Source organism: Pelodiscus sinensis, chromosome 21, assembly GCF_049634645.1.
Source record: "Pelodiscus sinensis isolate JC-2024 chromosome 21, ASM4963464v1, whole genome shotgun sequence".
Lineage (NCBI taxonomy): Eukaryota > Metazoa > Chordata > Testudines > Trionychidae > Pelodiscus > Pelodiscus sinensis.
The window spans coordinates 18,421,659-18,435,252 of NC_134731.1; the positions used below are offsets into that span (position 1 = coordinate 18,421,659).

Sequence of the window (13,594 nt, forward strand, 5' to 3'; positions counted from 1 at the left end):
CCGCAAGGCCTCCCGCCCTCCTAGTGACCTGGCAGCCCAGCCCCCTGCCTGGGGACAAAACCCTGCAGAAGAGGAGGGTGCTGGGGGGGAAGGGGTGTTTCATAGATGAAGTGTGACCTGGATTCAAACCCTCCCTGTTATTGGTTCTGGGGAACCCCCCCCGGGTGATGTTGGGGTAGGTTCACTGGCTTTAGGGCAGTCCCATGAGCCTCTGCATGCGGGGATGGCTGGCCCCTAGGCTGTGGCGGCTGTGAGGTGAGCGCTGGCCCAGGACCGTGCCAGAATTCCCCGTCCCACAGAACCCAGAGCTCGTATGAAAATATTTATTTGAGAAAAGCAGCATCGTGTTTTCTGTCCCCGCCGCCCCGGCCACGGCTCAGCCGGGCGAAAGCGCAAATACATTAACCGGTCTGCCCGCCCGCGCTGTGCAGGGCGTCGGCCCCGCGGCACCCCGCTCGCTCCAGGCACTAGATAAATAGCTGGCCTTACATGGCAGTTACACGGGTCCAGGCTTGGGGGAGGGCATGGTGCCCGTGCAGGGTTTACACGCCCGCAGGAGGCAGCTTGGTGCCCGGCCCGGCTCAGTTCAGCTCCAAGTCGCTGACATACTCTTGAACCCAGGACTCGCTGGGGTTGGCGCAGATTTCCCGGCCCTTCTTCGTGATGAGTCTGGGAACGGGACAGGAAGGGTGGAGTCAGAGGAAAGGTGGGGGCATTTCTCTCCAGTGCCCCCCCCCCCCCCCCGGCATCTCCGTGGGCCTAAATGCTCATTGGCAAATTCCCACAGACCCCCACTTCCTCCTCCAAACGGGCTATAAAAACTCCAGGGCCCAGAGTGTGTGTGGGGGGGCCAAGGCTGGTGGTGGGGGAGGGGGACTGGTGGCTTCTGTCCAGAGGCAGCTTGGGTGTCGGCTGCTAGGAGGGGGCCTAGGGACGTCAGCCCTGTGGTGGGGCGCCGTGGGCTCAGGGCTTCTCGCTCTCAAAGGGGCGCCCGGGAGCTCCTTGCCGGTGTGATGCTGTTTCCTGAACTTGAGCCCTGTGGGGGTGGGCAGGTCCTATTCCACCTTCCGTGGGCTTGGGACCCATGGCCAGCCCCTCCCCCCAGGACGGCCCGGCCCGGCTTGGCGCTCTGGCTGTGCGGGTGCAGCTGGCGCCTGGCTAGTCTCTGAATGCCCTTCCTCCCGCTGGGAAACGGAAGCAGCAGCCCCAGACTGTCGCCTCCACCCGGTCAGGGCCCTACACCGGGAGGGTGCCTGGACCCCAGGGTGCTGTCCTGGGCACTTACACCACGCCCGGCTGGGAGCACAAGCTGCTCGTGCTGTAATAGTCCCTCAGGAAGCTGCGGGGCATCTGCCGGGCCGTGTAGGAGAAGCAGCAAGCCGTCGGCAGGTCGGAGCCAACTGCAAGAGACGAAAGGAGCTGGGTGAGGCTGAGTCCAGGCGGTGCCAGGGAGCCCCGCCCGAGGGCAGCACTGCGTGGCTGCAGTGGTGCTGGCACCTGAGGACGGTTATGCCGCCATTCGTGTTCTCCAGGCACGCTTCAGCAGGGACAGCGGGGGGACCTGTGCAGCCCAGGCTGGAGGCTAACCCCCCGCCTGCTCCTCTACCAGCCTGGCCGGGGACTGAGGGCTCTCTGAGCCCGCCCGGCAGAAGTCAGTATGGGCCTTGCATCTGGCAGGACCAGGCCCGTAGACCCGGTGTGTTCACAAGCCAGGCGCCGCAGAGCCCTGGACAGCCCCCTGGGAGCGGAATAGCCACGGCCTGCCTCTCGGCTGAGCTCGTCCGTCGGGGCCCACTCACGCCCAGCACCAGGAGAGCTTCGGGGATGCGGCCTCCACGTTTCTAAGGAGTGAGCCCGCAGGCCCAGTTCACCTGGTCACCAGACGGCCACCTGATGGGCCGGGCTTTGGGGCACATCCCCAGAGGAGGCTTTGAACTGGGGACCTAGGAGTGGAAGAGACGACCGGGCCCTCTCCTGCATCAGCGCTCTGCTCCCACCTTTCCCAGAGAGAGAACTCCCCTGCCTGACTCCAAAACACCCCCAAAAAGCTCAGCACAGGCTGAACCGCTCTAGCCCGGCACCCTGCTCTGGCACCACCCGTGGTCTGGCATGATGTGAGTTCGCCGGGCGGCTGCTTGGCAGGGGGGTGGCCAAGTTTCCCGCAGTCCCGTGAAGTTTGTTTGCATCCCCCAGTCCTGGCTCTCAGGGTTTAGCTCTAACTCACCCCCCAGTGATTGCTACGGGCCCACAAGTGGGGGAAGTGCTGCTGATGCTGCTAGACAACACTCATAGACTCATAGACTTTAAGGTCAGAAGGGACCATTATGATCATCTAGTCTGACCCCCTGCACAGTACAGGCCACAGAATTGCACCCCCCACTGCTAGAATAATTCTCTCACCTATAACTCAGATATTGAAGTCCTTGAAACAATGGTTCAAAGACCCCAAGATGCAGAGAATCCTCCCGCTAGTGACCCGTACCCCATGCTGCAGGGGCCTCTGCCAATCTACCCTGGAGAAAAACTCCTTCCTGACCCCAAATATGGTGATCAGCTGAACCCTGAGCATGTGGGCAAGACTCACCAACTAGACACCCAGAAAAAAGTTCTCTATAATAACTCCGATCTTCCCGCCGTTGGCCTATTTCCCACTGATAGTGAAAGGTCAATTAATTGCCAAGATCATGTTACCTCATCAAACCATCCCAATCATAAACCCATCTAGCTTTATCTTGAAACCAGATAGGTCTTTTGCTCCCACTACTTCCCTTGGAAGGCTGTTCCAGAACTTCACTCCTCTAATGGTTAGAAACCTTTGTCTAATTTCAAGTCTAAACTTCCTACTAGCCAGCTTATATCCATTTGTTCTTGTGTCCACATTGGTATTGAGCTTAAATAATTCTTCTCCCTCCCTGGTATTTATCCCTCTAATATATTTAAAGAGAGCAATCATGTCCCCCCTCAGCCTTCTTTTGGTTAAGGTAAACAAGCCAAGCTCCTTGAGTCTCCTTTCATACGACAGGTTTTCCATTCCTCGGGTCATCCTAGTGGCCCTTCTTTGTACCTGTTCCAGTTTGAATTCGTCCTTCTTAAACATGGGAGAGCAGAACTGCACACAGTATTCCAAATGGGGTCTCACCAATGCCTTGTATAATGGCACTAACACCTCCTTATCCCTACTGGAAATACCTCGCCTAATACATCCCAAGGCTATATAGCCTTTTTCACATTGTCACATTGGCGGCTCATAGTCATCCTGTGATCAACCAGGACTCCGAGGTCCTTCTCCTCCTCCGTTACTTCCAACTGATGTGTCCTCAGCTTATAACTAAAATTCTTGTTATTAATCCCTAAGTGCATAACCTTACACTTCTCGCTATTAAATTTCATCCTATTACTATTACTCCAATTTACAAGATCATCCAGATCTTCCTGTACGATATCCTGATCATTTTCTGAACTGGCAATACCTCCCAACTTTGTGTCATCCACAAACTTTATTAGCACACTCCCCCTTTTAGTGCCGAGGTTAGTAATAAAAAGATTAAATAACAATGGTCCCAGAACTCATCCCTGAGGAACTCCGCTAGTAGCTTCTCTCCAGCCCGACAGTCCACCTTTCAATATGACCTGCTGTAGTCTTCCCTTTAACCAGTTCCTTAACCACCTCTCACTGACCTCCCATGGTCTGATAAACTCTCTGGTTCGGCACCGGTCGGGTCCCGAGGGTGCCGGACTAGGGAGGTTCGGCCCGTAGTGTGACAGCACCAGACTGGTGCTTCTCCCTTCCCTACACATCCAAAGGGGCTCTGAGACCTAGGCAGCCCTGGGACTCACTTGGGGCGGCGGAGACCTGGGAGCAGCAGGCTGCGATGAGCAGGACGGCGAGGGCAGCCACGGAGACCTCCATGTTCCTCTTGGGGGGGGATGAGTGGTAGCCCCAGAACCAGAGCTGGGACCTCTTCAGACCCTTTGCTGTCGCTGCCGAATGCCTGGGACTCTCCCCCTTCTTATAGGGGCCTGGAAGCGGGGGGTGGGGGGGCGGAGCCCCCAGCTGTGGAAATTCCAGTGTACTCCGGAGGTGACGGCATGGGGCAATTAGGCTATTTCTGCAGAAGAGCCAAGCAGTAGCCGGGATGGAGGAAGTCCCAGAATAGTTTGTGTGAAGCGCAGACGGGCCCAGGCCTCGTCCTCTTACTCCCCAATCGTTTCCGAGAGAGGCTGCATCATCGGCGTTTCTGGAAGTGCAAACCGCGCTGCCTCCTTGTGGGTTGCGCAAAGCTGGAAAGCAGGAAAGCCTGGCCGGGCAGCGGGGCTGCGGGAAGGAGAAACGCGGTTTGGCTCTGGGTTTTGTAAAATGGAAGGAAACTGATTGAAAAATGGGATGTTGGCGGCAGAGAAGTGAAATGTTTATTTTCAGCCTGGACTGGGTCCAATCCATTATTGACACTCGCTTCTTATAAAATACGCCTGCCCTCTGGATCCGTCATCCCTGGTCGTCTCTCGAGCAGCCGTGAGGTGCACGCTAGCTGCCCCACGGTGACAATGGCCCAGTTCTGGAAATGCCTCCAAGTGCCATTCCCTGCCATGGGAGACAAAGGGGCTTGACACGTGCTCAGCACCTTGTATAAGGCCATCGTCACCTCTGCTCATGGCTTCCCCACGTGCAATGGTGCGTCACGGGGACAGCCAGCCGCAGGGCATGCTGGGACTGGGGTGCTCGCTCTCCATGCATGCAGCAGAGGCAGAACATCATCAGCACCCGGTGTTTTGCATGAGGCACTCACATGTCCCTCACCCAGCCTTAGTCTCTGGGAGGCCACCTTGCAAAAAGAGGCTGTGGTCAGCCCCAAAATGGCCGCCCTGCTTCATAGAGGTGACTGCTTGGGCTTCAGGCAGAGCTCCAGGAATGGCTCGAAATCAGAGCAGCTCGGGCTATTCAGTTTATTCCGCAGAAGGCTAAGGAATGATGTGGTCACGATGCACAAGTACCAACAAAGAGAAGCATTCCTGACCGGAGAGGAGGCTGCAGCCTGGCAGGAAAAGGCAGGGCGTGGTCATCGAATCACAGAATCCCAGGGCTGGAAGAGACCTCAGGAGTCATCGAGTCCAGCCCCCTGCCCAAGGCAGGACCAACCCCAACTCAATCAACCCAGCCAGGGCTTTGTCAAGTCAAGACTTAAACACCTCTAGGGATGGAGATTCCACCCCTCCCTAGGGAACCCAGCCCAGCGCTTCACCACCCGCCCAGGGAAATAGATTTTCCTAATCTCCAACCTAGACCTCCCCCACTGTAACTTGAGCCCATTGCTCCTTGTTCTGCCATCCCTCACTACCAGGGCCGGCTTTCGGAAGTGCGGGGCCCAATTCGAACTGTTTTGGTGGGCCCCCCCCCCCCGCCTTCCCCCCCAGGATTTTTTATTGGGCAAAAAAAACCAACCAAACAAACCCCACAACAAACCACAGCCACACGCAACTATCACATCAAGTAGATCTGATCAAAATGTATATCTATATAATTGAACATTTTAAAAAAATGCCATCCTTTATTATGCAAAATTGTACACAAAATTAAATCAGTTGCCTTAAGTGTAGGTCAAACTATCCAATCTTTTCTATGAAGTTTAAAGTTTGATTTTTAAAAACTTACCAGAGAGCGTTGCAGTTTTCTGTTACATTGATTTACTTTTTAAATAGCAAAAATGGAGTCTTGGTTAAGAGTGTCAGTTCTGGGGTCAGATTCCAGTCCTTAGTGATTTCAGCACTAATGATTTCACTAGGTAATATGGTACCTCACCACCATTGCCTCCTTTGCACTGCCCTTCAACACATATTGCCTGCATGTTGAGTCCAAGGTCAGTCTACACAAGATTTTATCAATGAGTTTTGCTCAAGCCATCACTGAGACAAGACAAGGGCTGTGTCTACATTGGCATCCCTTTCCAGAAAAGGGATGCTAATGAGACACTTTGGAATTGCAAATCCGCGGGGGATTTAAATATCCCCGCGGCATTTGCATTTACATGGCTGCCGCTTTTTTCCGGCTCAGGGTATGTCTACACTACAAAGTTAGTTCGAACTAACGGACGTTAGTTCGAACTAACTTTAATAGGTGCTACACTAGCGCTCCGCTAGTTCGAATTTGAATCGAACTAGCGGAGCGCTTAGTTCGAACTAGGTAAACCTCATTTTACGAGGACTAACGCCTAGTTCGAACTAGCTAGTTCGAACTAAGGGCTGTGTAGCCCTTTAGTTCGAACTAGTGGGAGGCTAGCCCTCCCCAGGTTTCCCTGGTGGCCACTCTGGCCAACACCAGGGAAACTCTATGCCCCCCTCCCAGCCCCGGATCCCTTAAAGGGGCACGGGCTGGCTACGGTGCCCGTGCCAGGTGCAAGCCTGCCAGCACCCAGCTAGCAGACCCTGCACCTGGCACGGCACAGAGCCACCCACCCGATGCCCCCCAGCCCACCCCCTCTTGCCGGGACCAGGCTGGCGGCTCCCGGGAGCTTGCCCTGGACCGCAAGAGGCGGGCACCTTCCTGGGCTAGTGCGGACATCGTGGACCTCGTCCACGATCTCCGCACTAGGCACAGGAAAGTGGCCGTCTAGGGCAGGAGAGCTGCCAGCCTGGCCACCCAGGAGCAGGTGTGCATGAAAATCAAGGGGGTCCACTGAGACCCCCGACACTGAGCCCTGAGCTTACAATGGCCGTACTGGGTCAGACCAAAGGTCCATCTAGCCCAGTAGCCTGTCTGCCGACAGCGGCCAACCCTAGGGACCCTGGAGGGGATGGACCGAAGACAATGACCAAGCCATTTGTCTCGTGCCATCCCTCTCCAGCCTTCCACAAACTTTGGGCAGGGACACCACTCCTACCCTCTGGCTAATAGGACTCCATTGACCCAACCTCCATGACTTGATCTCACTTCCCTTTGAACTCTGTTCTAGTTGTAGCCTTCACAGCCTCCTGCAGCAAGGAGTTCCACAGGTTAACTATTTGCTTTGGCAAGAACAACTTTCTCTTACTAGTTTCAAGCCTGCTACCCATTCCTTTCCTTTGGTGTCCTCTAGTCCTTCTTGATGGGAACTCAGGAAGAACTTTTCTGAATGCACCCTCTCCACCCAACCCCTGCTTTTAGAGACCTCTATCCTGTCCCCCCTCCGTCTCCTCTTTTCTAAGCTGAACAGTCCCAGTCTCTGTAGCCTTTCTTCATCTGGGACCTGTTCCCAACCCCTGATCATGTTAGTTGCCCTCCCCTCTCCCAGCCTTTCTCTTCCCCTCTCCCACCTCCTTTTCCCAGTCTCCCCCAGTTTTTTTCAATAAAGACAGAGTCAATGTTGGAAGAAACGTTATCTTTATTTTGTACATCAATAAGAAGGGGGGCTAGGGAAGGGTAAGTGGAAGGAGGTGAGGGAGGAATGGGGTACGAGCCCCCGATGGGGAGGACTGGGCTGGCTCTGCGGGCTTCTGGGGGTGGAAGCTCTCCTGCAGCCCCCCAATTACTCCCTCTCCCCAGATGGCAGCCTGCGGCAAGTGCAGCCGGGCTGATGGCCGAGTGCTGTGATGTGCCCAGTGTGGGCACTCAGGGCACTCCAAGCCAGAACTTCTTTGCAAGCGGGGCACCCCTTAGAACTGTGTGTCCGGGGTGGGGGTCGGGACCCTTTAAGCGCAGCCCTCGGCTAGCCTGAGACAGCATCTCCATGCTCTAAGTCCTCCTTTTATGCCCTGCCGGCACTGCTTCCGGCCATCCTTAAGCCCTGTTCAGAGTCCACTCAATGTGGACTTACTAGTTCGAACTAGCAAAACGCTAGTTCGAACTAGTTTTTAGTTCTAGATGCGTTAGTTCGAACTAGCTTAGTTCGAATTAACTAATTCGAACTAAGTTAGGGTATGTCTACACTACCCCGCTAGTTCGAACTAGCGGGGTAATGTATGCATACCGCACTTGCTAATGAAGCCCGGGATTTGAATTTCCCGGGCTTCATTAGCATAAGCGGGGAGCCGCCATTTTTAAATCCCCGCTGCTTCGAACCCCGTGTAGCGCGGCTACACGGGGCTCGAACTAGGTAGTTCGGACTAGGGTGCCTATTCCGAACTACCGGTACACCTCGTTTCACGAGGAGTAACGGTAGTTCGGAATAGGACCCTAGTCCGAACTACCTAGTTCGAGCCCCGTGTAGCCGCGCTACACGGGGTTCGAAGCAGCGGGGATTTAAAAATGGCGGCTCCCCGCTTATGCTAATGAAGCCCGGGAAATTCAAATCCCGGGCTTCATTAGCAAGTGCGGTATGCATACATTACCCTCCTAGTTCGAACTAGGAGGGTAGTGTAGACATACCCTTAGTTCGAACTAACTTTGTAGTGTAGACATACCCCCTGGGTTTTTGCTGGAGAAAAGCGCCAGTGTAGACGCGATTTTCCGGAAAATAAGCCCTTTTCCGGGAGATCCTACTTGAAAGTAGAAATAAGGGATCTCCTAGAAAAGAGCTTATTTTCCGGAAAATCGCGTCTACACTGGTGCTTTTCTCTGGCAAAAACCCCAAGCCGGAAAAAAGCGGCAGCCATGTAAATGCAAATGCCGCGGGGGATATTTAAATCCCCTTCGGAATTGCAAATCCACGGTGTCTCATTAGCATCCCTTTTCCGGAAAGGGATGCCAATGTAGACACAGCCTGGATGTAAAGTGTCAGATATCATTGAGGACTCCCAAACAGACACTACACCACCAGAAATAAAACCTGTTTCCATCTTCTGTGACTTTCAGTTAGATGTGACTCACCATCTTCTGCTTAGTGTTCAAGTTATGGTAGACCCTAAGCCAGGTCATATTAAGTTCAGGTCTTTTAATCATACAATATGGATAACAACATTTCATTCTCCCAGCTCCAAGTCTTAGGTGAATTTCAACCCAAAAGAGCCAAAATTGATCACCTTGACACAGCAAGTGTGTCTACTGATCTTTGTAAGAACATAAGAACGGCCGTACTGGGTCAGACCAAAGGTCCATCTAGCCCAGTATCCTGTCTACCGACAGTGGCCAGCACCAGGTGCCCCAGAGAGGGTGGACCGAAGACAATGATCAAGCGATTTGTCTCCTGCCATCCGTCTCCAGCCTCTGACAAACAGAGGCCAAGGACACCATTCTATCCCCTGGCTAATAGCCTTTTATGGACCTAACCTCCATGAATTTATCCAGCTTCTCTTTAAACTCTATTATAGTCCTAGCCTTCACCGCCTCCTCTGGCAAGGAGTTCCACAGGTTGACAACACGCTGTGTGAAGAAGAACTTCCTTTTATTAGTTTTAAACCTGCTACCCATTAATTTCATTTGGTGTCCTCTAGTTCTTCTATTATGGGAACTAATCAATAACTTTTCTTTATCAGCCCTCTCCACACCACTCATGATTTTATAGACCTCTATCATATCCCCCCTCGGTCTCCTCTTTTCTAAACTGAAAAGTCCCAGTAGCTTTAACCTCTCCTCATATGGGACCCGTTCCAAACCCCTAATCATTTTAGTTGCCCTTTTCTGAACCCTTTCCAAGGCCAAAATATCTTTTTTGAGGTGAGGAGACCACATCAGTACACAGTATTCAAGATGTGGGCGTACCATAGTTTTATACAGGGGCAGTAAGATATTCTGGGTCTTATTTTCTATCCCTTTCCTAATAATTCCTAGCATCCTATTTGCTTTTTTGACCGCCGCTGCACACTGTGTGGAAGTTTTCAGAGAACTATCCACGATAACTCCAAGATCTCTTTTCTGATTTGTCATAGCCAAATTAGCCCCCATCATACTGTACGTATAGTTGGGGTTATTTTTCCCGATGTGCATTACTTTACACTTATCCACATTAAATTTCATTTGCCATTTTGTTGCCCAATCACTCAGTTTGGTGAGATCTTCTTGGAGTCCCTCACAGTCTGCTTCTGTCTTGACTATCCTAAACAGTTTGGTATCATCTGCAAACTTTACTACCTCACTGCTTACCCCTTTCTCCAGATCATTTATCAATAAGTTGAATAGGATTGGTCCCAGGACTGACCATTGGGGTACACCACTAGTTACCCCTCTCCAATCTGAAAATTTACCATTTATTCCTACCCTTTGTTTCCTGTCTTTTAACCAGTTCTCAATCCAAGAAAGGACCTTCCCTCTTATCCCATGGCCATGTAATTTACACAAGAGCCTTTGGAGAGGGACCTTGTCAAAGGCTTTCTGAAAATACAAGTATACTATATCTACTGGATCCCCCTTGTCTGCTGTCACATTACCGAATTGGAGGGAAGCAGCCAGATCGCTGCTGCACCCCTAGGTGGGGGTGTTGGCCCCAGAAATTGGTATAAAAGGGAGCCATGTGGGGTATTGAATGGGAGCTTATTGTTTGTTGATCTTATGTACGCTATTTATGTGAGTATATAATGTCTATGTGTGTAGGTAGGAATCTGTAATCTGTGTGGAAGCTGAATATTTCTCCGAATGTGGTTAAGCATTGCTATGAATAGGCTAATTAGCCAGGCCCTGTAGGACAATGGCACTTGATGGGCCAAAGACACACCCAAAGAATGGGGGCTGTCACCTGAGAGCAGCCAGCAGGCAACATAGAGATTGGCCTCTGACCAGGTGACTTGCTGCATACAAGAAGAGGCCAGGAAGGAGGTATAAAGAGTTCATGCGGTCGATGCCATTTTGTTCTCAGCTCAGCACTTCATCCCAGAGGCAGCATTGCAGGAATCGAAGAGCCGGAAGACCTGTGAACCCATCCTGATCCTAGGATGTGCAACAAGAACTTTTAAACCAGCAGCTGTAACATCTCTGCTAGAGCCTGCATCGAGGACTGGGAGACTCGGTGCATGTAACATACTATTCTTTAACAACCTTACTCTCATGCTTTTCTTTATTGTAATAATAAACCTTTAGATATATATTCTAAAGGATTGGCCCAGCGTGATTTGTGGGTAAGATCCAGAGGGTAAATTGACCAGGGATCTGTGGCTGGTTCCTTGGAACCGGACAGCACTTGTTCGGGGTAGGTGGGATTGGGTGCTAGGACCCCCCCACCTGTGTATAGGCCCGGGGCCATCTGGGGCACGGATATTGCTGGGGTGTCGGAGGGGTTTTGCTCAGGAGGCTTCAGGCAGGCTGCTGAAGCGCTCTGTGGGACTGGTTTGTGGCCTGTTTGGAGAGGCCACCAGTCTGGGGGCTGTAAGGAGCCCCGGATTCGAGTAATTCGCCCTGAGCGGATGCCCTCAGCTGTGCCCAGACACGGCCCGGTCCGTCACATCCGCATGTTTGTTAACCCCTTCAAAGAACTCTAACAGATTAGTAAAACAGGATTTCCCTTTACAGAAACCATGTTGACTTTTGTCCAACAAATTATGTTCTTCTACATGGTTCACAATTTTATTCTTTACTATTGTTTTGACTAATTTGCCTGGTACTGAAGTTAGACTTACCGGTCTGTAATTGCCAGGATCGCCTCTAGAGCCCTTTTTAAATATTGGTGTCACGTTGGCTACCTTCCAGTCATTAGGTACGGAAGCCGATTTAAAGGATAGGTTACAAACCATAGATAATAGCTCAGCAATTTCCCATTTAAGTTCTTTTAGAACCCTTGGATGAATGCCATCCGGTCCCGGAGATTTGTTAACATTAAGTTTTTCTATTTGTTCCAAAACCTCCTCTAATGACACTTCAATCCGGGACAGTTTCTCAGATTCATCACCCACAAAGGACGGTGCAGATTCAGGAATCTCCCCAACGTCCTCAGCCGTGAAGACTGAAGCAAAGAAATCATTTAGTTTCTCCGCAATGGCTTTATCGTCCTTGATTGTTCCTTTTATAGCTCGATCATCTAGGGGACCCACAGGCTTTTTAGCAGGCTTCCTGCTTCTAATGTACTTAAAAAACCTTTTGTTATTTCTTTTTGAGTTTTTGGCTAGCTGTTCCTCAAAATCTTTTTTTGCTTTTCTTATTACATTTTTACACTTGATTTGACAGTGTTTATGTTCCTTTCTATTTTTCTCACTAGGATTGGACTTCCACTTCTTAAAAGATACCTTTTTGTCCCTCACTGCTTCTTTTACATGGTGGTTAAGCCACGGTGACTCTTTTTTAGGTCTCTTGCTATGTTTTTTAATTGTGGCAAAGTAGGTTGTCTATATAAATAAGGTCTGCTCATGAAGCCTTTTCCTACAGTTGATTAACAGGTGGCAGTAGATAGCTCATTCAGACCACTGGCTGATAATAGTCAGTCACCCTGACCAGTCATTAACCATAGTCACGGACTCACCCCATTCTCCATTGTCTCTATGGGTATGTCTACACTACAGCACTAATTCGAACTAAGCTAATTTGAATTAGCGCATCTAGACTTAAAAGCTAGTTTGAATTAGCGTTTTGCTAATTTGAACTAGTATGTCCACACTGAGTGGACCCTGAACTGAGGTTAAGGCTGGCCAGAAGCAGTGCTGGCAGGGTATCAGATTAGGACTTAGAGCGTGGAGCTGCTGTCTCAGGCTAGCCGAGGGCTGTGCTTAAAGGGATCCGACCCCCACCCCGGACAGACAGTTCTCAGGGGTTCCCCGCTTGCAAAGCAGTCCTGGCTTGGAGTTCCCTGAGTGCCCACACTTGGCACATCACAGCACTCGGCCATCAGCCCGGCTGCACTTGCCACAGGCTGCCATCCGGGAGGGGGGGGTCAATCGGGGGGCTGCAGGAGAGCTTCCACCCCGAGGAGCCCGCAGAGCCAGCCCAGTCCTCCCCATCTGGGGCTCGTACCCCATTCCTCCCTCACCTCCTTCCACTTACCCCTCCCTAGCCCTCCTTCCTGATGTACAAAATAAAGGACACGTTTGTTCAAAAATAGAAACTCTCTTTATTGAACAAAACCCGGGGAGACTGGTGTGACGGACCGGGCCGTGTCTGGGTACAGCTGAGGGCATCTGCTCAGGGCGAATTGCTCAAATCCGGGGCTCCTTACAGCCCCCAGAATGGTGACCTCTCCGAACAGGCCACAAACCAGTCCCACAGAGCACTTTAGCTGCCTGCCTGAAGCCTCACGAGCAAAACCCCTCCGACACCCCAGCAAAATCCGTGCCTCAGATGGCCCTGGGCCTCATACACAGGTGGGGGGTCCTAGCACCCAATTCCACCTACCCCGAACAAGTCCTGTCCGGTTCCAAGAAACCAGCCACAGATCCCTGGTCAATTTGCCCTCTGGACCTTACCCACATATCACGCTGGGCCAATCCGTTAGCATCTAACAGCTAAAGGTTTATTATTACAAGAAAGAAAAGCATGAGAGTAAGGTTGTTAAAGGATAGTATGTTACATGCACCGAATCTCCCAGTTCTCGATGCAGGCTCTAGCAGAGATGTTACAGCTGCTGATTTAAGAGTGCTTGTTGCGCATCCTAGCATCAGGATGGGTTCACAGGTCTTTCTGGCTCTGGGATCCCTGCATTGCTGCCTCTGGGATGAAGTGCTGAGCTGAAGACCAAGATGGAGTCCACCACATGGCCTATTTATCCCTCCTTCCTGGTCTCTTCTTGGCTACAGCAGGTCACCTGGCCCATGGCCAATCCCTGTGTTC

At 51.8% G+C, this 13,594-nt stretch overlaps 1 protein-coding gene across 1 annotated transcript; it reads right to left on the reverse strand.

The window, feature by feature from the left end:
• Positions 1-205: 205 nt before the first annotated feature.
• On the reverse strand, positions 206-4,091 carry LOC102463959 (C-C motif chemokine 3-like). The gene is given in 4 exon segments (XM_075904421.1): positions 206-669; positions 1,286-1,400; positions 3,838-4,036; positions 4,038-4,091. Coding segments are annotated over 4 exon segments (456 nt in total). The 3' UTR covers positions 206-581.
• Between the last annotated feature and the right edge of the window lie 9,503 nt (positions 4,092-13,594).